This window comes from Rhopilema esculentum, chromosome 18 (genome assembly GCF_057945365.1).
Source record: "Rhopilema esculentum isolate cy_ngs chromosome 18, ASM5794536v1, whole genome shotgun sequence".
Lineage (NCBI taxonomy): Eukaryota > Metazoa > Cnidaria > Scyphozoa > Rhizostomeae > Rhizostomatidae > Rhopilema > Rhopilema esculentum.
In genome coordinates, this window is record NC_142832.1 from 2,613,463 (window position 1) to 2,635,743 (window position 22,281).

Sequence of the window (22,281 nt, forward strand, 5' to 3'; positions counted from 1 at the left end):
GATGATGTTGTATTGTCAAAGAGCAACATTTAATTGTGAATTTGTGGAAAATACCACCTCGTGTCTTTCTGATAATTCCCATTAATAAAAAATCTATACAAAATTTATTCAACCTTCTCTCATATGCTCCTGGTGAACGTAGAGTTCATTTAGGTCTTCAACCTGCAAAATATGCTTTATGAATAATAGTACTTCAAGGAAACCAACAATTAGATTATTTATTTTGCAACCTGTTATCTGTTAAGAAATCTTAAGTACTTTTAGCTACCCACAGTAGCAAAGTTGATTCATGAATGCGAAGCCTTGGTTTCAAAGGAAAAATGAAAGTTTTTAAACAATGTTCTTGATACATCAAGTTTGAGCTTTTCATGCTGGCTCAGTAGATTAAATGGAAGTTAAGCTACCCTCCATTCTGCCTACAGATAGCTGTGAAAAGTGGTCCATAAAGTTGCATATTCTGATAATTTTAAATATTGTGATCAATTTGAAGCATCTATGATAAAAAATATCCAAACCTTTTGTAACTTTGTATCCAATTTCCTGACAAAAGAGCAAGACTTTGATCATTTTTCTTTTAAAAGCAACCAACATTCCTAAGCATCAACTCAACACATATTTAACAGTTTTAACAGAATTATTTTGCATGTTTTAAATCAACTTATTACTACCAATAACATAGCAGTCAATGATTTACTTCATTAAAGCAAATCAGAAAAAATGGTTGGATTGGGAAAGATAAACCAGTTTCAACATTTTATGATCATCTATAAGTCTGCTTAAATGCATCGAGTCATGGTAAAAGCAGAGGGTATACCAAAACAAACCCAAATCTGCTGAGTCATGATTTTTGTGCTGCAATGCTATTGGTTGACCTGAAACTGGTCAAATGAACTGACCTCTTACTGATTAACAACAGATGCTGATATCGCATGAAACTGCAGCAATCACAACAAAGCCTATGAGCACCTATAGAGAAGGTCTTTTTACCACGACTCAATGCCTTAAAGCTGACATGAGGCAAAACTGATTCAGACTTGCTTCTCTTGATCCTCTATTGCAGTTCCTCATTGTCACAACAAACTACCAAGAAACACCAGAGACAATCAGAACAACTGCAAAGCTGCTGTTTACAACCATGATAATAAATCTTTTAACAATAAGACTTTGTTTTAATAGGCCATAAATACAAATCAAATCTGACATAGCACTATATTTTATCTAATAATTTCTTAAATTACTGCTGAGGTTTTTTCATAAAAACAACATACAATTTCCCATTTTTTCTTTCACCGTGGAATTGAAAACCATTGAAAATATAGATTTGTGCTTAATATTATATCCTTGGGGAAGGTCTCAAACTTGTTTTACATATTCAGGTTGAAATATAAAAGTAACGAAGAACATACTTGGTACACTTTTCAAAATACAATTTTTCTTTGATCTAAAAAGCGAATAACATGACAATAAGATACCAGGTATTGAAACAAAAAAGAAATAGCATTTTCATTCATTCTTTGCTTAAAGTCAAAGAAAATTCAAATTTGCAAAAAATTCCATATATTTTTTTATAGCGAAATATCTAAATTCTATCATTTGATATCTAAAAATTTACTTACAGAAAAGTTTGACAAATCAACATCCTTGCAGGCATCAAGAAAGGCACTGCAAAAAATTTCTTCATTTAGAAAATATGAAAGGATTATAAACAAACAAGAAAGGTGTAAGGTAAGCTACAATAAGAGCTTCCCTATTTTCTGCACAAAAAAAACAACATTGCTGAAGATGACCTAGAAGAAGAAATTTCTTAAAGAAAATAAATGAAATCCAGCTAAATTGGTAGAATTGCAAAAGAAGCATCAAGATGCTGGAAATTAATGCAAATAATACCAAAGGGTAAACACCAAAGCTGTAGCATTGCTTCAAATTCACAATAATTTCAATTGAAACCAAATGCAAAAAATTAGGTAATGAAGACAAGGGCCATTTGAAACTCAAAAATATGTAAGTTTATAATGAAAATTACTCTGGTAAATTTCATAGATTGCTTGATGCAGGAAAGGACAATTCCAGTAAAAAGAGTAGCCTCCCAGTGGGAGACCCGGAAGCTCTCCCTGTGGTCTCCTACATATGTTGTGTGTCTTCCCAATAGGGAACTGTGATGAAAAAGGTGGACAATTCCAGCAAAAATTTGCATTCTCTCACATATAAAACTGGTTTCCTCTGGTGCGTGGGAGATTGAATTGTCCACCCTGTTGCTGCCATTCAGACAGAGCTGTACACACTTTAGTAAATATAGAACAGTGTAGGTCTAAATGGAAACCCAGAGTTTCACGCTTATTGCAACCATTAGACACTAAAGACTCTTGAAATAACAAATATTGTTTAAAGGAGCTCCTTGCTATAGCTTAAAAATGATTCTAGGTAACAGCAAGCCTTAATATAATATTATCTATCAATTGATAATATGGCAGAAAGAATGAGGGCAGAAATGTGCATATATGCATCTCTATTGAATGCTTAATCACTATGAGTAATTAACATCCTACCTGTAGGCAGATTTTAGTCTTGAGAAAATTTCTAGGTATCTTTCAACACTTGGTGTTTTTGGAGGAGGTGACAACAGAGCTCCTGAAAGACTTTTCCTCTTAGTCAGCTGAGATTGTTTCTCAGATACTGTTGGACTCTCTGGAAGAAGCCAGGAGTTTCTTTTATAGTGATGGGCAGAAGATAGGTTCATCATTGATCTGGACCTCTGTGGAAGGTCTGACAGTGTCAATGTATTTCGATATGAAGAAAAGTCTTCCATCTTTGGTTGCTTTTGGGTATCAAGGGTATTATACCTCCTGATGGGAGACAAACCAAGAATTTTATCATCAGACTCCTAAAATAGAAATTGAATTTTAAAATATGTGCTATACATAATCATAATCTGAAAAAAGGCACAAAAGGGAGTTTTTACTGTATTTGTTTATCGGGGTAACATTTAAAATCTTTCAAAATTGTATGTTGACGGTCTAAATAATAACATGAACTGAACTGAAACAAATCCTTACTGTTACCCTAAAACATATGCAATGTTTCATTCAAAATTGTTCACAGTCAGAAATATATCTTAAGCAGTACCCATTTCAGAATGTACTATGAATTTCATTCAAACTATTTATTTGCATCTTCTAACTTATTTTTTACAAAGTTGACCTTCATGTTTATTATCATCTTCAGTATTAGTAACAGTAGCTTCACAATTTAGCTTCAAAGGCATGTAATCTTCGCTAGATCATCACTTGCAATCATTTTGATGAAGCTCTACCCTGAGATGCAATTACTGGTTTGTTAAGAAGCTGCCTTGAATGAGTCTCACCAGAGGCCACTGAGAAATAATTATGAGGCCTAACCTTGGTATTTGATAATGGTTACAACTTGTAGAATTTCATTCCTGGGCATAGTTGAACCATAGCAAGCAATGGCTGGGGGATGACAATGGCTGATGTTTTGCAGGGGTAGCTTATAAGCAAAGACACATACATAATCCCATTTTTTGGGTCCAAGGGGGGATATTCCTTTCATGCTAGGCATGGCTCTAAATTGCAAAATAATTCAATTTCTATGCTCATGCTTTAGACATGTAGTTAATTGTTATAAAAATGTGCACATGGAATATGGGTTAACAATTCTGAATCATTATTAACAACATTTTAAAAATTGACTATATCATAGCTGGTTAAAACTGCATTCAAAATGCTTGAAAAACTGAATTGAAAATTAGTATGCAAATTCATATTCTGTAGAGACTTACAGTAGAAATTGAAGAACTTTTGAAAATACCATTGACAGAAACCTTATATGTAAATAGAGCTCAAAATCAGAGCTTTGTTGATGAAGAAATTCGCTGTTCATATTTTGAAGTTCTGACAGTTCTTAGCTTTGAATCAAATGATCATCAACCACGATGTTGAAAAGAGAAATATATATGTCACGGAGTAGTCAGCCTTACTATATGTGAAAAAAAATTACGACATGAGTATGATTATGTAAGAAAATATCATTTTCGATTTCTTTGTTCGGCTCGGTGTGTGACCCGTTGTGTTACTCATCCTCTATGTAGGTGAGAACATAGCAACAATGCACTTAACATATTTCTGACGTTCGCATTTCGGACTTTGCATTGCGCGGCATTATTGACATGAAGATGTTATTCATCGGTTTGAGAACACATCTACATTTCTACATTAAAATTTTATGACTCGTACAACTTTCTAACGTTAGAGAAGCTTTCTTATCACAGTAAATTAAATCTAATATTTCTGTCGTACAGATATGGAATACAAAGTCCCTAAGCACCGGAACCCCTTGCAAAAAGCAAAACAGTTCTTGTCCAAGAAAACTGTTGATTAATAAATTAAAAAAAAATTTAAATGTTGATTATCAAACAACTTTCACGAGTCATCACTAGTCTTCGAGTCATCACGAAGACCATCTTCCAAAACCAGTCCCGCATGAAAAATCGGAACAAAATACTGTTTGACCTAGGCTCACAGATCAATTTAATTTCTCGAATGCGTTGTTTGAACCAAATACTTCGATCAATTCGATAAAAATCTGCCGATCTAAAATTTAGGCCGGTTGTGTTGACGGATGTCGGGATGGGATGTCGGAAGATCAAATGAGCAACGTTGACTTACCATTTTGGCTTTGCCTGAAAAATCACAAGTCCTTCTCAAGTCACGAAAAGCTATGATAAGCTATGAGTGCCATCTTTTTCGCGTATCTAGCATACCTTGTAACTGTCTCATTGATAATACTTGTTTAGTTTGGCTCCTTATATTTACAAATAAACTTAACAAGAATCATGCTGCAAATTCAACGAACACCATAAAATCCGCCTCCGTAGGGGACAATTGAATTGTTTCCAACTTCATCTTTTGTGGCTTTGTTTACATTATTAGTCAGTTGTTTACAATTGCTTGACGATCGCATAAAGCGAGAAACTCAGAGTTGCAACTTATATGAAATAATACTTATATATGACAATATATGCAGTTCTCAATACATACTCTAAAGAAGAAAAAGAAATAAAAAGAGAAAAACTATAAATGTAACTTTTTTAACTTCTGTAGTGTAACTTTTTTAACCTTTTAAATTTTTTTAAGCTTTAACTTCAATCTCTTATAATTTTGAACCTTTTACTTTACAAACTTTTATTTTAACAGGGCCCTTAGTGATAGCAGTATTATCTTTACTGAAAAGGCTATCCTGTATAAATATGGTAAATTATTATTATTATTATTAAATCTCTGATCAAACATACACAGGTAAATACAATGATTATAAAAGGCTCCATGCATGTTACAAATTTATAAAATGCTTCTTTAATGCTTCTTCTTATTGCTAAAAATATTCATTGATCTGATGTCGATTGCCAGTTTGCTGTTTAGCTTTAAGCCTGGTTTCCATTAAATCGCAAAGTGTTGCAAAGTGTCGTAGCGTGTCGCAGAACCTTTTGGTTTGCTACACTCTGCGACACTTTGCAACTCTCTGCGACAGGGTGTCGCAGACATAGAAATCTTTCTATCTCTGCGACACTGATCGCAGATTGCTGTAGAGTGTCGCAGATCCAATCTTCTGCAACATTCTGCGACACTCTGTGACACTTTGCGGTTTAATGGAAACCAGGCTTTACACTCATAAATATTTCTGTTCTGTTGCCAGGAAGCCAAATCAGAGATCTAATGTTTGTCGTCTGTGTTTTATGCTTGAAAGATCTTGTAAATAATTGTTTGAAATTTACCCTCAAGCTAAGCTTCTCTAGTACTTCTTGCATTGACGATTGACTCACATGCATAATTATGCTTCAATTTCTATTGATTATTTTCAAATAGCGATAATGAAATGACGAAAGTATCTTTTCTTGAGTTGAAGTCAACTCAAAATCTTCAATCTCATTTCTAATTTTACTTGAAACCACCCTGTTCTTTACAACAAAGCGTTTATTAGAACATAAACAATATCAAATCAAAACGTTTTCCCGGAATAAAAAAAGAATACCGGTCACAAACGTTAAAACTAATGAAATTAAGATAAGGCAAAACTAAAAGATCAAAGCGAATACCCAACTTTGCCTTATCATAAAGAAACTGGATACTCAAATGTTAACCTTCGTTTATCATAAAGAACCTTTATATAAAAATGGGTTTACACAAATTAAATTTCAGCTAATTGAAGTTCAAACTCCAACGATAAGGCAATTCAAAGAATGGCCAGAATAGTATCCAAAGGTCTTGTCTCAAGTCCTTCATCCTAAGCGGCATGCAGTTGCAAAAAAAAACAGATCCCTTCATCATATTTAATTTCTTATTAATTAGATGCAAAATATTCTGAAGTACAAATATCATTTAATTTACTCAAAACTATATCATTAACTTTGGTTAAGATTACCGAAACAAAAGTGAAACTCGGGATAATTTTGTCATTTGAATGTATCTATAAGGCTGCAGTCTAAACCTTTTACTTACTGCAAGGCTAATGATAAGAGCAGCTATCTAGATCAAGGGGGGAATAAATTACTGACAGGAGGACATTTTTGGCTACTTAAAATGTTGGTGTCTATAAATCTTGGCTATTAATACTCTTTGTCTGAGTTATTTCCAACCAAACTAACCCCAGGAACTACAACATAAATCAAACGAGGCATAATTTCTCGAAGGAACGTTTCTAGGTATCTAAGTTGATATTCCAGTAGCAAGGAAAGTCTGCCTATTCTGGTCGAGAGTTGACCCCAACCACGTAGCTATAGATGTCGGCTAGGGTGGGCAAACTTGCGCAAGAACCATACCTGAGGGGGGGGGCAGGCTTTAAAACAAGAAAACAGATATATGATAAACAGATATATTTGGACTAAATCAAGCTCATGGAATTATAATTGTGCCAACTTTTCAAAATAGCATTTGGAAAAACTATAGCAAGAAGGGGCAGGTTGTTGTCAAAATTGTCATCCTCCCTGCAGCTCCGTGGCTGGTTGATCCCATTTGAGGACATGTCTCCCTAAAAATACATCTTTTTCAAAACCCCTGCATCCATCATTGGTTATGCATATCTTTCATTGAGAATAAAGTTAGATTATTAGAAATAGAACTACTTAAAGACTTTCAGATTCTAAAAGTTTACATGACAAAATAGTGCTTTAAATCGTTCCAATAGCGTTATTGAAACCATAAAATATTGATCTTTATTCGACAGTCACAGACTTTGCAAGGTTTCTGGGAAAGTCCACCTAGAAAAAGAAAATCAAAATCAAGCTATAAAAAGGAACTGACGATTAAATAACGATATTCCATTTAGGTCACTGCCCATACTCCTTAACTGCATTGATGGAGATGGCTGTACGATTCAAGTCCGTGCTACAATGTCTATATTACTGGAGAGAGGCAGCTGAAGAGATACAAAATAGACCACGTGGGAGAACAATCGACGAAGAACTCTGTTTTTCAAGCAATTTAGCTGCATTAGGGCCAGTTTAGGAACAGAAAGTATACAAAACTATTGTAGACATTTACAGAGAAAGGAAAGTACTTCATTAATATAGGGTACGGAAATTATGCTTATTAGAATGCCATGTGCCATCTCATATACTTCTCATATATGAATAAAAGGGCATGAAAATAATCCACGATTATGGATCGGGGGGGGGGGGGGCTTTTTCAAAAACTGTTTGCTCCACTGTCTTTGGCACCCCGACACATACTAATAATTAATTCAAGTAGCGACAAAATTCAAGTAACTTACATCATATCCTCTCAAAACAGCGAGATGGTAGGACAGCAGTTGCAAAGGAATAACAGTGAGGATGCCATGCAAACAGTCAACAATATATGGTACTTCAAGCGTCCGATAAGCATGTGACTTGATTTCCTGGTCACCTTGAGAACATATAATCACTGGGCGACCATGTCTTGCAATTACTTGCTGGATGGCGTTCATGCATTTCTATAAGGATTGAAATTAAGTCATCAACATAGAAAGAAAGACAGCAACGTATTTCTAGATACAATACGCACACACCATGACGGCTAAAGGTCAACGAAAAGGCAAAATTAGCGATGCATTACAGGATTATTGTTCAGCATTGTATACTATGATATATTCTTGTTGTTAAGAAGAAGATTAAATCATTTCAATGGAAAGTTAATAATTTTTTGGGATATAAGACGGGTCTACTCTTCGAGGTTGTGGAATGTCCCCCCCCCTACCCCCCTGATGGGACGATACGAGCCTTGAATGGCAACAGGAAAATTTCACACGCGGTAGCAGACTTTGACATATGTAAATAAACTACTTTTTGTGCAACTACTTTTCTCTATGCAAAAAATTGTACGGAGCACGTTTGGCATCGGTAATGTGAAAACTAGAGGTTTTTTAAACGCCCCCCCCCCCGTTCACATAGTAAACGGGAATCAACGGCCATTAAGGATTTTTACATGTACAAAAATACTTTTCTACGATCAAGGATTCCCTAAAAGGGCCTAAACCTACGTCCAGATATACACAAATTATAAAATCGCAGAGTACACAAATACACAAGACGTTTGCCTTAAGACAGATTAAACTTAACAGGTAGAAATCCCTTTCTGCTATTACTTGTTAAATAAAAACTTGATTTATCACAAAATTCCGCTATAACAACTTTGTGATGCTTAGCGACGGCTTCAAGTCGTTTCACTACACAGAAATTTACGAAGATATAATGGAGCTAAAAATTCACCATTGGCAGCAAACGGCACTAGTAAAACAGACGCAGAATTTAACTGAGAGTTACAATGTTGTTTTAGAGAGCCTATGATGTGCAGGAAGCAATTTTTATCAGACACATTGTCTGAAGAAATCTGTCATTATTCAAAATGCTAAACTTACCGGGAAGGTTTTGTCCCTCATAGCAATCATAAGAACAGGCATGTCCTTGTCCACAAGAGCTAATGGTCCGTGTTTTAGCTCACCAGCAAGTATGCCCTCAGAGTGCATGTATGTTATTTCTTTGACTTTCTGAATGAAGAGAAGGAGAAAAGGTTCTCTGTATCAAGGACTGCAGAGAAAAATATGGATTAGGAGGGGACTAAACGGTTTGTTTGGGGGCTAAAATTTTTGGGGGGTTAAAATGTTTTGAAAGCTCAACCTGCTGAAAGCCAAAAGCAAGATGCTTCATTGTATAGGTCTAGGCTCGATATTCCTACCCCTTCAGCCCCCAGGGGAAATTTTGCCTAAGCGCAATAGTTACTGCAAATATATTTAGTTGATCAAGCTAAATATCGTTAATAGAAAATGACAAAAAAGCAAAAAATATTAACCTAAAATGAACGTAATAAGATTATTTCAATGTTACTCTAACAATAACGTATAACCTTAGACTAAATTTCAAAACATTTATTTAAATGCTTTATCTTTATCCAGTTTTATTCAAATTCAGGAAGACATACCAGGGCACCTTCCAAACAAGTTGCAAACTGATACCCTCTTCCCATTACCAGCAAACTTTTTTCTTTGTGAAATTGTTTTGCCAAGGAATTGATTTGCTCATCCAGTTTCAAAACCTCTCTAATCTTATCTAAAGCAAGATTAAGATTAATCAACGTCAATGAACATGAAATGTAGATTTTATATCGAAAATTGATTTATATCGCATTTTATATCGATGGTACTATAGAGAATAATCTCAAAAAATTGAAAAAGAACACCGATATAGCCATCAACAAGAAAAAGATGAAATACTAAAACATCGGGGCAACCCTAGCCAAATCAATAACAATAAAACGAAAAGACATTGTTGTGTAGGCGAAAGGCACTGTCGTGTAATTTCTTTTTTACCGATTGGAATCCATGGGCAACAAGTTCCACAGGCAAGCAGCACTGATCGGGTAACCTTAACAGTCATGTGATCGCGTTTTTGATTGACCTATTTTGATGCACAACTGGGTATAAATACTTCTTTTCTTAGATTCTCCGAGTATTTCTGACTTTTATGCATTGAAAAGTGTCAGGTGAGAAGCCTTGGTATGTCTAAAAATTTTCAAAGCAATTCTTATAAATGACAGGACACGTTACAGAGGATGCAAGACAACAGTTGAGGAAATGACGCTGGAGAACCAAAATCAACATGCTTCTGCTTTTAAGCACCTATATAATCCCAAGACAATTCACTTGTCTTGGAAACATTCAAGACTTGCAGATTGTACAATATGCAGCACTGAGCATAACACTAAACTGTGACAATGTTAAACTTCGAGTAATAACATTATGCCAGAGAACCTACCTCGAAGCATTTCTGTTTGTTAGAAAATAGTCACGCCCCTGTCACCCTTACTACACAGCATAACCGATCAACCGTCATTTTAATCAACTTTAACCTAGACCTGCATTGCCCCCCGGATGTCCTGCTGTACAACAACTTAACCGTAATATATATCTTGGCTTGGTATCCACACCTTGAATACTAGTTTAGCAAGTCTAAGATCCATTATGTTACAGATTGTTAGCAACAACAAGCCAAAAACAACAATTAAATCTATAATTCTATAACCAAACTTCGTTTATATTGATCAAAACGTTCTTATAAACTAACAACAAACCTGGTAGCGCTTTCATTCCTTGGACAATTTCTTTGACCCTGTCTTGTTTAGATATTCTGTCTTCAGCCATCATTACAGCAAACATTACTAAAGAAATGAACTGGCTGGTATAGGCTTTTGTGCTTGCAACTCCAATCTCAGGCCCAGCGTTAATGTGCACACCACACATCGTCTCCCTTGATATGCTACTTCCAACTGTGTTGGTTATGCCAACAAGAAGCGCCCCACGTTGCTTGCAGTACCTCAACGCTTGCAAAGTGTCCGCGGTTTCACCTTTATAGAGAAACCCCTTAACTCACTATGCGATTCAAACGAAACAATACAGCTTAAAAAGATTTAAATATCCATTTCTGATTTGTTCTCTTTAGCTTCATTGATTAACAAGAAAGTATATATAATATAATATATTGAAGTAGACTGATTTGATGGAGTAGACAGCGGTAGACAAAGATTGGAGTGGACTGATTTGATGTTAAAGAGAAAAGCGGCACCCAAACAGCTATTGCTTTCTGCAAAACTTTTTAATAACACGAAAACGTGGACAAATGCAATTTGGCTGAAAACCAATCCTTGTTTAGGATTTTGGCTAGCAGCTCAAGGGGTGAGGAACGTATATAGTAAGATGCTGCTTGCAAAAAGCCAGGAAAGACAGTCACGGTGATTGGCTTAGATTTACCCAATCATGTTTAAGCTACTATCAAGTGTTTATTAGCTCTAATGTGTGTTAGAGAAAAATTGGATTTGAGAAATGCAGGTAAACTGCCCCGTTTTCTTGAGTCAAATTCAAAACGAGACATAATTAGGTAAGCAGACATCTACCCTGAATCTATTAAGAAATTAATTTACGTCTGCTTTGGGGAGGGGGAAATAGAGTACCATATATCCTCGAATAAGTACCCCCTCGAAAAAGTGCTCCCCTTTGAGGCTAGAAAATAAAATAAGCACCCGAGAGCTTATTCAAGGACTTACGGTAAAAAGTAAAAGAAAGATAAACAGCTTTCAAACCAGGAAGAAACTGCAGTACCTGACTGGCTGATGAAGAAGCACACATCGTCCCTGAAAATTGGGGTGTTTCTGTCAAGGAAATCACTTGCCAGCTCAACCATGACGGGTAGTTCTGTGAGTTCTTCAATCAGCTGTCTCGTCTAGAAAATAACAGTAATAGAGATGAATAAAATTCGTATTTGGATCTAGAATTCGTACAAAACTTTCGCTTTTGAGCATGTCACCTTTGATATCTAGATCTTTGAATTTTGTCACGTTGTTTATTTGATACCAAGCAACAAAGCGGGCAACTAAAAATAGGAAAGAGTAAACTCACAGCGATAGCACTATGGTAGCTTGTGCCACATGCAATGAAGATGAGTCTTCGGCATCTTCGAATGTAGGCCATGTGCGATTGTAGGCCACCCAAGGTCACTTTACCAGTTTCAAAGTTCACTCGTCCTCTCATCGTGTTAAAGATACTCTCCGGCTGCTCGAAGATTTCTTTTTGCATAAACGAACTAAAGCTTCCTGCAGAAAAAATATTGTTCATGTTAAAGCGTTTTCACAAGGGTGGCATCAATATGGGAAGGAAAGTTCTTACAGGAATAATAGCAATAGAAGGGGGAGGGGCCAACCCCTACTCATAATGTTCTGTAAATTTGCACCCTAGCTGCTTTAATGGGCTGACAACAGAATCAACAGGAAGTTGTTCTTCGAGTTGGTTCTCCAAGTAAGAGAAGAAATTTCATTTGAGTGGGTTCTACGTAAGAGATTTGATTGGGTTCTAGGTAACACACCAGTGAGTAGGGCCTTTATAACATACTAACCTCCCCCCATGACTTTCCATTGTTTTGAACAATAGGCAATTGTCTCCCTCTTTATATAAACAAAGGTTTTCCCCGCAGCTAATTTCCCCTGTAATAGGCTATGCCAGTGAGTCTCCAAGGGGTCCTTACACAGTGATGCTTACAAGATCTAATTTAAAGAAAAAACAAAACAGACATTTTTATTGAAACTGAAAAATTATTCAATGAGATAAGCACCTTTCATAATCTGTTGCAGTTCCATCTGTAGAGTCATGATATCTCTTGTCAAAGACGCACCATCATGCTTCATTCTTCTTATAGAAAGATCTGCAAAAAGCGACAATCAAACACTAAAGATACTAGCAACTCGACATCAAAGGGCTAGAGTCGTGCACTGACGTTCCCAACTGGCAGGGGGGCGTCGAGAAAGTACAGGTAGCGGGGTCAAAGCTTGTGCCTTGCGAAAAGGGGCCTATAAACATTTTGTAATGGTGTACGGTGATACCCTTCTACAATCTTTGATAGAACTGTTGAGCACATGCCCGGTATCAAGGCTGTAAAGCCAAACATCTAACCCCCTCCCCTTCCTCTCTGCCCCATCTATTCCCCTCCCCTTCCCCTACCCTTCCCCTCCTCTTCCCATCCCCTTCTCCTCCCCTATTTAAAGCTAGAGCGATATATTTTAATTGCAGGGGTATAAATATTGCGGTAAAACCAACCAATGAAAAAATAGCTGAAGAAGCATTTTCCCTTATTTATACAAACTTATGGCTTTTTAAACGAACAGCTTGGTAGAAAAATGAACAATATCTTCTATGTAACGAATCTACTCACTTCCATCAATAACAACTGCTACGTCATCATCCTCCAAAAATATGACACGATTGGTATGCTCGATTATGGCACTAGAAGAAAATCATGGCTAATTATATAATGTTCATTTCTCACAGAATCGTGTCTAGGAACTGCTTATATAAAATCATAGCTACATTCGATGTTCTTATTTGCCTTAAGTATAGGAAATATCTTTTAAAAGCAGTTTATGTTGGCATTAGCTGCCAAAATTCTTGGTAAACTACGATATAATTTCGCATAATTCTACCAGCATATTCTCTCCCCCAAAAAACAATGTTTAATAGCATCAGTTCCAGTTCAATATAGCTTTATCGCATCATGTGAGGTAACGGCTTTTCAACCAGTATCAATTGAGGTGAATGGACATGGGCGTAGCGGAGGTTAAGCGTTTATATGGGGGAGCATGGGTCTTGCTTGAATGTTGTTGCATCAGTATTATAGAGCTACCCGAAAGAGCCTGATATTTGATAAATTTTGCCTGATAAAACTGCAGCTCCCAATAAGCCTCTGTCTTCTACGCCAATATGAAATTGACGAATTTATATACTTTACAGTCGGAAAACATAGTTTTTCAAAATCTTTAGCTGCCTATAGGGTTTTCCAAACACTTCTGGCAGGGATTGTAATTACCTGGCATCTGAAGCAAAATAATACTCCATCGATGCATCATCGGCATGATTGAATTGAGTAAACGATTTCTCATCATCGTCTCTTTTGCCCAACTTCTCATCTCTCGATGGATCTTGTTGCTCTATATCAAGCATAAGAATGGTAATAACATTGTGTTACGAGACAGATTGGGTTTCAAACATGCTACGAAAAACATCCATAAAACCATACATAACTTTATGAAAATGTTGATGCATTGACGAAGCCTCACAGTTCAAGTCCAAACTTTCATGATACTTTTCATCTACAGCATTAATATTCTTGCTAACATTTTGTCAAATTTCACACAAAAAATACAAAAGTTGGATAGTTCAAAGCTTTGTCCCTGACATTGGAAAAGAAGTTCTGGAGTGTTTTTGTAAAACATCAATATTTCGATTTTAAAAACTGAAAAAGGGCCTTTAGGCGCGCAAACAATAGACTGATGGTTAGAATAATCTAGTACTAAGAATCTACTTGGTTACGAATCGTTAACCAAAGTTACCTACCACCACTACAAGGAGACATGAAGGTTACAGGCACTTGGTCCAAGGTAATTGGCTTCGTGCTTTTGACACCAATCAGTAAAGGGCTTCCTTTCCTGTATAAAAACGATTTTTTTCATTAAAAGAATGAAGGGAAAGCTTTAAAATCTAAAACCCGAAAGCAGTTATTTTCATATTTTAGTGTATTTACATTGGATTAGTTATAATTATGACATAGCATACAGGCGAACAGCCCCTGTTGTACGGAAAGTAAGACTGTGAAGGATGGTTCAAGAAAGTGGAAATTTGGTCTGGTCTGGCCGTTTCATCTTTGGAAGCAAGTAATGAAATAAAAGATAGAAAAAGGAGCAGAAAGGCTCATCCTAATATTTCCCTCATACCAAAGTCTCTTAAAATCTAGTAGCCAATGCTTTGTCTTGTTGTTAGAATCATTCAACATTTATTAAGGCTATAGCCTATTATAACGATTTAACTGTATTTTGAAACACTTTGTGATATAGTTAAGGAACTGAAGTTAAAAAATTTTGTGATCCACATTTGGAGCAGATATGGAAAATAAAATTACACCAAAATCAAAGTTTTCATCATTTTTGGGCATGACCTACCTAAAATTTTAGCAAACAAAATTTTCCACTCCCAGCGTTACTTTAAAAATTTTCTGTACGTTCTACTGGTAATAGGGATACATCAATATAGAAAATCTGAAATTGGGATTTAAATATAGGGTAACTAGATAACACTAGATTACAGCTAAAATAAACTTGCACAAGAAACTGCTATATAACGAAAAAATACCTTGTGGCCACACATTGATTTGGAAAAGCACTGCTCTTGAACACTAATGCATAGGCTCCATCCTGAAGTTTAACAAACAAAAATTTGTAAAGAAAGAGTAAACTACAGAATGTGTGGATTAGAAAAGAGATTTAATTATACTTTTCCAAGACATATTTTTGAATTAACAATCTGGGTATACATAAATGAATATAATCATATTAGGTATCCACTGATATCTAAGTATTAAAATATTCTTTCTAAATTATTCATAATATTTTCTTATATTTTGAAAATTAGCTGAGAAGGAAACAACAACTGGTGCAAACAAGTGCTTTAAGACCTTTCTTTTTCATCGCCATTTACTTGCATCTTTTATCCCTAATAAAAAGACTTTGTCAAACTTTGATTCCCTTCAAAATTACTTCAAAAAATTTGTATTATACATTTAAAGATAAATTTGGATTATAGTTACCAGCTGAGCAACCACTTTCTCAACAAGTTCTTGAAAGCTGCTGGGTTTTCTTCCAGACTAGGGAAAATATCATGAAGCATTTTCATAAAATTTCACGAGAAAGCAGCAACACAACAGCAAAATACTGTAACTTGCGCTGGACTGCTTTACAAATTTGGGTTTAAGCCTATATTCTAACACAAGAAAAGCAACCTAAAATTATTCTATGATAAATGAAAGAAATAAAAACACAGATTGTTAATCATTGAAAATCTCATTATATTTTAAATTTAATTACAAAAATACATGCTTTGTAGTGTGTTTGGAAATCTGGAGTCTAAAAAATCTTGTTCTATAAATTCTTCTAACAAGTGGTCAAAACAATGTAGAAAGACTAACATACCTTTTTATCCTTTTCATATACATACTTCAAAAGTTTTACAATGCATTCAGTGTCAGTTTCAGATTCTGGTGGCATGTTCTTTGAAGTCTAGCATGACATTGAAAACTTTGAAATGGAATATGTCAAGCAGTGTTTAAACCACAGATCTATCTTACAAAAATACAGTCAATCCCCATTCTCCATCCTGGAATGGACATCAAAAATATATAAAATCACAAACAAACTAAGACAAAAGTGCCAAATTGAGCCAACCCACCAAGAAGTTTTGAAAATATGTATATTTAAGCAAGAAAAAAATGTGATGACCAAAGCAAAAGAACATCATTCACATAAGATTTAATGATATAAGTAATCTGTGTTGCTGAATTTTAAAAATAAAAAGGTATAATTTCCTTACCAAGAACTGCCTCAGTTCTTTGTAGTTTGCAATAATTCCATTGTGAACGACTACAAATTCTAAATAAGAAAGAAGAATTCCAAAGTGAAACTTACAAAGTCATAAGAACACGAAAAATTAACAAAACAGAGAAAGTTCTATAAAAAACTAAGCTTTTAAAAAAGCTAATAATACACATAACAACTTTCAGAAACCTTCTAAATAAATGATAACCATATTTATAATCATGAACAGTTTGTGATAATTTCAATTGTCAGTTACAAAGGAATAAAAAATTTATGTATTGATTGAATAATTAATATGCAAATAATTAAGTATAAATAGAGACACATGCAGCATATAAGGTTATTTATTTTATGACACTCCTTTTTGTTGGCAAAAAGCATTTTATGCACCCTCTGAAAATATTTTTGGTTTTGCCACTGCACTGATGTTACTTATAATTTGTTGATAACTTGTTTTTTTAGATAAACCTACTAGTGCTTCTTTAGATGAAATTTGTTTATCACCACTGTATAATTTACTAGAACGTTGAAATAATGAACCAACTAAATTATTGCTAAAACCTATTTAATTTGCAACATATTTCAATGGGATAAAAGAGAGAAACATTCAGGGGCACCACAAGTGTAGCAGTAGGAGGGATAGCTATTAAGCCAAACAAGTTATATCCTAGTTAGAAGAAAATCTGATTCTATTTTAGGCAAGGCTTATTGATTTTATATTAAACAACTTTTTAGTCCTTTTGTTGAAGTAGATTGCCCCTTAATGAGAGGATTTATCTAGTGTTAGCTCTCAAAATATCTAGAAGAGGGGATTACCATTCTGTTCATCTGATCTGTGTGGATGTGCATTAACAATGCTTGGCTCTCCATGGGTGGCCCATCTTGTATGTGCAATACCCAAGTGTGTGTCAAATTGTAACTCATTTTTCAAGTTTGAGCTGTCTGTACAAAAATATTGATCTATCTTTATACATATTCAGGTATGAGCTATTTGTAACTTCTTAAATAGCAGTCAAGAAGTAACAGCTTGATAACTTACAGAAAATTGTATAAAATATAAGTTTACTGATAAAAATTTTAAATATAGCTAAGCATATTATACTATAACTTAAATACCAACAGGAAGACATTAAACAACCAGGAAAAAGTCAACAATGGTCTAAAATGTTTGGACTAAGTAGGATGCTAAATTGTAGATAAATTCCTATTAAGCAAAATTAGCTAGACCAAATTGGACTAAGACAGAGTTGCTAAAGAAAGATATAAATGTCAGTGGTCGCGTCTATAAAAAATATTAGTCAATTGCTGATCCTGAATCAAACAAATCTTCCCAAGTGCATTTTTCTATAAAAATGAACGCTTCAGTAAATGTTTTTCTATAAAAAGCAAGATTGTAAGTGGAAGTATAATATTAAAAAGGGCCAAATGTCCTTTAGAATTCTTACCCACTGAAGCTTGTAAATCTTTAACTTTTCCTCTTTGCTTGATTAAACTTCAAAGAAAATTAATGCCGATTATAAAATAGAAATTTTAAGAACAAAATAACAAATAGCATCTAATAGCCTAACAAACAGCCTTATATATTATGAAATAATTATGTCACTTAAATTTAGAACTACAAAATATATCCCCGAATTTCAGTCTGCTGAAGGGCTATTATAAGCTGGTATCACTTTGAAATCAGGAAGACAAAAAAATGTTTTAAGCATCAGTCAGTCTCTCCTCTCAAAATAAAGGCAGAACTATGAACTGACTTGTAAATCTTTTCTTGAATCATACATATGTCGGTAGTAGTAATGTTATTAGGTTAGTAGTAATTTTGACATGATACTTTTATAAAAAAAGGAAGCATAAAAACTCTAAGAATGGACTGTTCATAGTTTGTTTTTAATTACATATCAGGGAGTCAGCAGTGCAAACTCTAGCTATTGTAATCAAGAGGAGTTCCCAGGCTCTTTTAGCCAACAAAGTCAGTGTGCCTTCCTCTCTATATGCCCACAAGTTTGAAAATTCACTGACAAAGCACCCCTAGATGGCAAAAATCGCTTCGTATTTCAGATCAAATTTTAAAGACTCATTGCTAACAATGAGCCATTGCGCTACGCAAGCATCCCATAATGCATTTTCAGACAGTCTGAAATCAATTATGGTTAATCCCTACAAGTTTACTGCCATTGTTTGGATTGTCACCTGGATAATTCGCCACCCTCGCAAAGGCTCATTGTTAGCAACGAGTCTTTAAGGGGGTTTGAAAAAACAATCAAAAAAATGTTTTACTGTAACTCTGCCTCAGCTTGTACTTAATCTCTTCTTAATTGTTCTTAATTACAATCTACAGTACCTCACTTTAACTTTGTTCTTAACTTTTGACCAGTTTTGAGGCTGTGTTCTTATTAATAGTCAATATAAATAAGAGCATAATCAAAAACTTATAAATTAATGATAACTAAGAATAAACTAACTAACCACTAATAGTTATTGCAAAATCATTATATCATACCATGTCTTAAAGATGCATTCATTTTCACATATAAGATCATCCCCATCTACTGCCAGTCCTGATAATGTTAAGTAAATAATGTTAATATGTATACAAAATTCAAAAGGAAAGCATACATAAACAAAGAATTCCCTTAAGCAACATATACCTAACAGGTTTTTTTCTACTGCCAATAAAAAGACATTCGTAAGATTTAGATATGGACAGATAAACAGGGTTAGTTTTTATGGAATGAGCTGAAAGAGGAGAAGAGACAAGCCTGGCATGATATATTGTGATTTTAGTTTAAGTATTTCTTGAGGTGTTACTAATAAAATTTGCACTGCAACTTTTAATTTGTGAATGGGTGCAATTTTTCCAACCAGGAATCTCTGAATATCATTAGTTTCAGCTGAAACTTTAAATTTTGTTATTTGTTCTTTTGAATATTTTGAGATTGCCTCTCAAATAGCTTATATTCAAAGCTTTTCCACTTTTTCCAAGTTTACGTTGAGGAACATGACCTTTCACAAATTGATGTTGATAATAAAACATTGTGAAATGCTTGATTTTTCAGTTTTTTCATTTTTCTACAAGCTCTCATTTATTAAAATCATGTATCATTAAAAATGGCATACTAGAGTGGAGGCTTATTAAAGTGTTTATAAACAGTGTTTGATTCAATGCTAGGGCTAATTTTAGGATTGGCCTGGTATGAAGGGGCTTTATATGAGGGCAGGGTTATAAAGAGGAGCAATTCAAGCATTTGAGGTGTTAAATGTAGAAATAGTTCTTTAATTCTGGGTGGCTTAGCTAGCCCTGCAAACTTTATAAACATACATAGAAATTTAGCTTTGTCTCCTGCAAATTAAGACCTTGCTAAATTGGTAAAAAGAGTTCCTTTTTTTCTTGTAAATTTAGCATAGAAAAATTATAAAAACAAAAAACGAACCTGCAGAATCATATCCCCTATATTCAAGTCTCTGGAGGCCTTTTATCAGTGTATCCAATATATGTTTCCTATCTCTTTTGATTCTAAAATTTAGGTATGCAAAAATCCCTAGAAAGAAATAATCATGATATAAATAAAAGAAATAAAGATTCTCGATTAGTTACTTGAGAAAGCTCCTCCTTTAAGTAATTCTCTTCATACAATCTATCTTGTTTCTATGTTTTGTACTATTGTATTAATTTTCTGTATTGATTGATGTATTGATTTACTGTAATATTGTTGTGTAATTCCTGTAGTTTAGTTGTTTGCAATAGTAGCTATTATGGATAAGTTTTAAGTAGTGGAATCTAAAATATAAAAACTGAACTGAACAATGGAACATGTTCGTTAAAATGTTTTGGAACTAGATGAGGTGTGAAAAAAATTTACGATCAATACATGACAAACTGGGAAAAATCCACAACAGCTCATTTTAACATAGGTTTGTGAGAATAATACAAAACTGCAAGTCGCTTTTATCATGTTGTCATTACATGAATTGTATTAGTGGCTAGGTTGGGTTGGGCCTAAATCTAAACTTAACTTGTAAAAGCTACATTTGCGGCCCAGCACCTATCATTTAAAGATAGTTTATAGTATGGTAAAAATCTGACGAAACAAATTAAAATGCATACCACACATCTTCTTCTTCCGGATAGCTTTGCTCTAATTAACGTGCAAAAGTCCACTACAAAACTACGACTTCTCAACCTCGTTCAACTTGACAGAACCAGGGTTGCCAGGTCTCAAAATTGGCCAAAGCCAAATCTTGTGTGTCAAAAATCCAAATTAAGCCAAATATGAAAACGAGGTTTTAGAACAATAGAATCGAAGAAATGAAAACGAGGCATCTAAAGATTTTGCAAATTAATGTTAATTTAAAATTATCCGAGAATTGCTCTCAAAAATAAGGTATAATTAATAGAATTCATATTCTTTGCATGTCTTTCTGATTTCTCGTGGTTCGACAGATTAGATGCTTTTGGAGCAATTGCTTAGTGACATAACTTGCAAAAAGCGTTTTGTGATCCATCAGAAGCTTGTTTAACAGCGACGATAAAAGTATTCACATTTACATAATTTCATCGCACCAGGGATAAACATGTTATATCACTTCACACATCATGTTCTACCTTAAAAAAGAAACCTGAAAGTCTCAGAGAAATGGACTAAAAGGTGTTATCCAATTAAATTGAAACAGATGTTAACCGAAATATTTTTTAAAAATTCAAATGTTCGGAAAAATTTTGAGAATTTTTCATATAAATCCAAAATAAGCCAAATTTTGGGCCAAATCCAAATCATATTTTGAAAGCCAAACAAATTTTCATAAATCCAAATTTCTGGAATTTGGATTAGAAAAATCCAAACTGGCAACCCTGTGACAGAACCTGCAACGTTGGCAGAAGGACATCCCCTTACGAAAAGGACATCACCTTTGACCAGACAACCAATCACAGCCCTAGAAACAACGAAGTATTTGCCACACAAGTAACAAAGGATTCCATTCTATGAACTTGGTAACACTTAGCAATAAAACCGAGCAAACGTGGACTGATTTCCTTAAGTTTCCTTAGACCTCGTGACAAAAAGTACCTTGACAATTACTAATTGAGGAAAATCTCTCAAGTTTTACATTTGAGTGCAATCTAGAATGTTTAAATGAACAATTTGGAGCAATTAATTAAACTAAGACCAATATTGTAAACTGTCCAAAACAATAACAAATACTTTTTGCCCACCGCGGAATGTACGTAACATATGATCAGTGGTTTGGGAATGAGATTGTTGCTCCCTTTTATGTTTTCAAAATACGCATATTCATTGTTGGTTTAAAAGGGTGTGAAAAACACGCACATCAACACGTGTGAAAGCAGATAAAGATTTGTTATGTGAAAGCATAACAAATTGATAAATCCAGATGAATTGGGTGGAAGTATATAATCCTCATTTGCTTTAATATGTACATACACATAATACTCATTGAAATTCTAATAAGTAAGACAGAAATTTGAAATTCTAATAAGTAAGACAGCAAAATAATGGATTCTTTTTTAAGCTACATAGCGAGCTCTTATCGGAACATCTTGCATCTCTGGGGAATTTCAAGCGTTGTATTTGCAAAAACATATTAAAGAAGGATGTAAAAACATTTTAAAATATAAAAATGTAAAAACATTTTAAAAGTAAAACTGAACTGAAACTGAGCTGAGATGAAGATATGGTTTGTTCTTGAACATTTTTTAAGAAATTTAGAAAATTCGTTAACACCTAGCACCTAAAATAGCACCTAAATTCTTCTCCAGCTATGCCTTCGTCGGTAAATTTTTCTATTGATGACCCTCCACCCCCCTAGTCAG

General features: G+C 34.4%; 2 protein-coding genes across 2 annotated transcripts in view; both read right to left on the bottom strand.

Annotated features, from left to right (window-relative positions):
- The window catches only part of LOC135680903 (uncharacterized), a 33,226-nt gene extending 27,651 nt beyond the window's left edge, over positions 1 to 5,575 (bottom strand). The window contains exons 1-6 of the mRNA XM_065195123.2: positions 4,683 to 5,575; positions 2,547 to 2,881; positions 1,617 to 1,662; positions 1,407 to 1,441; positions 516 to 540; positions 114 to 162 (exon numbers count right to left, since the gene is read on the bottom strand). Of these exons, the coding sequence (XP_065051195.2) occupies positions 114 to 162; positions 516 to 540; positions 1,407 to 1,441; positions 1,617 to 1,662; positions 2,547 to 2,881; positions 4,683 to 4,685 (493 nt within the window). The 5' untranslated portion in view covers positions 4,686 to 5,575. The remainder of the gene's footprint in view (positions 1 to 113; positions 163 to 515; positions 541 to 1,406; positions 1,442 to 1,616; positions 1,663 to 2,546; positions 2,882 to 4,682) is intronic.
- A 762-nt stretch (positions 5,576 to 6,337) lies between these two features.
- Positions 6,338 to 21,169, bottom strand: LOC135680904 (glutamine--fructose-6-phosphate aminotransferase [isomerizing] 2). The gene is made up of 20 exons (XM_065195124.2): positions 20,557 to 21,169; positions 19,883 to 19,990; positions 18,952 to 19,009; positions 17,897 to 17,943; positions 17,268 to 17,393; positions 16,447 to 16,505; positions 16,050 to 16,136; positions 15,668 to 15,724; positions 15,214 to 15,275; positions 14,422 to 14,513; positions 13,895 to 14,015; positions 13,244 to 13,314; positions 12,647 to 12,736; positions 11,938 to 12,131; positions 11,641 to 11,761; positions 10,617 to 10,889; positions 9,468 to 9,595; positions 8,908 to 9,036; positions 7,783 to 7,983; positions 6,338 to 7,270 (listed from the first exon to the last, which is right to left on the bottom strand). Exons 1-20 carry the CDS (start codon positions 20,561 to 20,563, stop codon positions 7,226 to 7,228), a joined length of 2,076 nt encoding a protein of 691 aa, XP_065051196.1. The 5' UTR covers positions 20,564 to 21,169; the 3' UTR covers positions 6,338 to 7,225.
- Between the last annotated feature and the right edge of the window lie 1,112 nt (positions 21,170 to 22,281).

Excerpts from the sequence above, each read along its gene's own strand:
- LOC135680904 (XM_065195124.2), bottom strand. Across the intron at positions 17,944-18,951 it reads GAATGCATCTTTAAGACATG|TTTAATCAAGCAAAGAGGAA; the intron begins GTATGATATAAT and ends TTTTCTTTGAAG. Across the intron at positions 17,394-17,896 it reads AGATTTACAAGCTTCAGTGG|ACAGCTCAAACTTGAAAAAT; the intron begins GTAAGAATTCTA and ends ATTTTTGTACAG.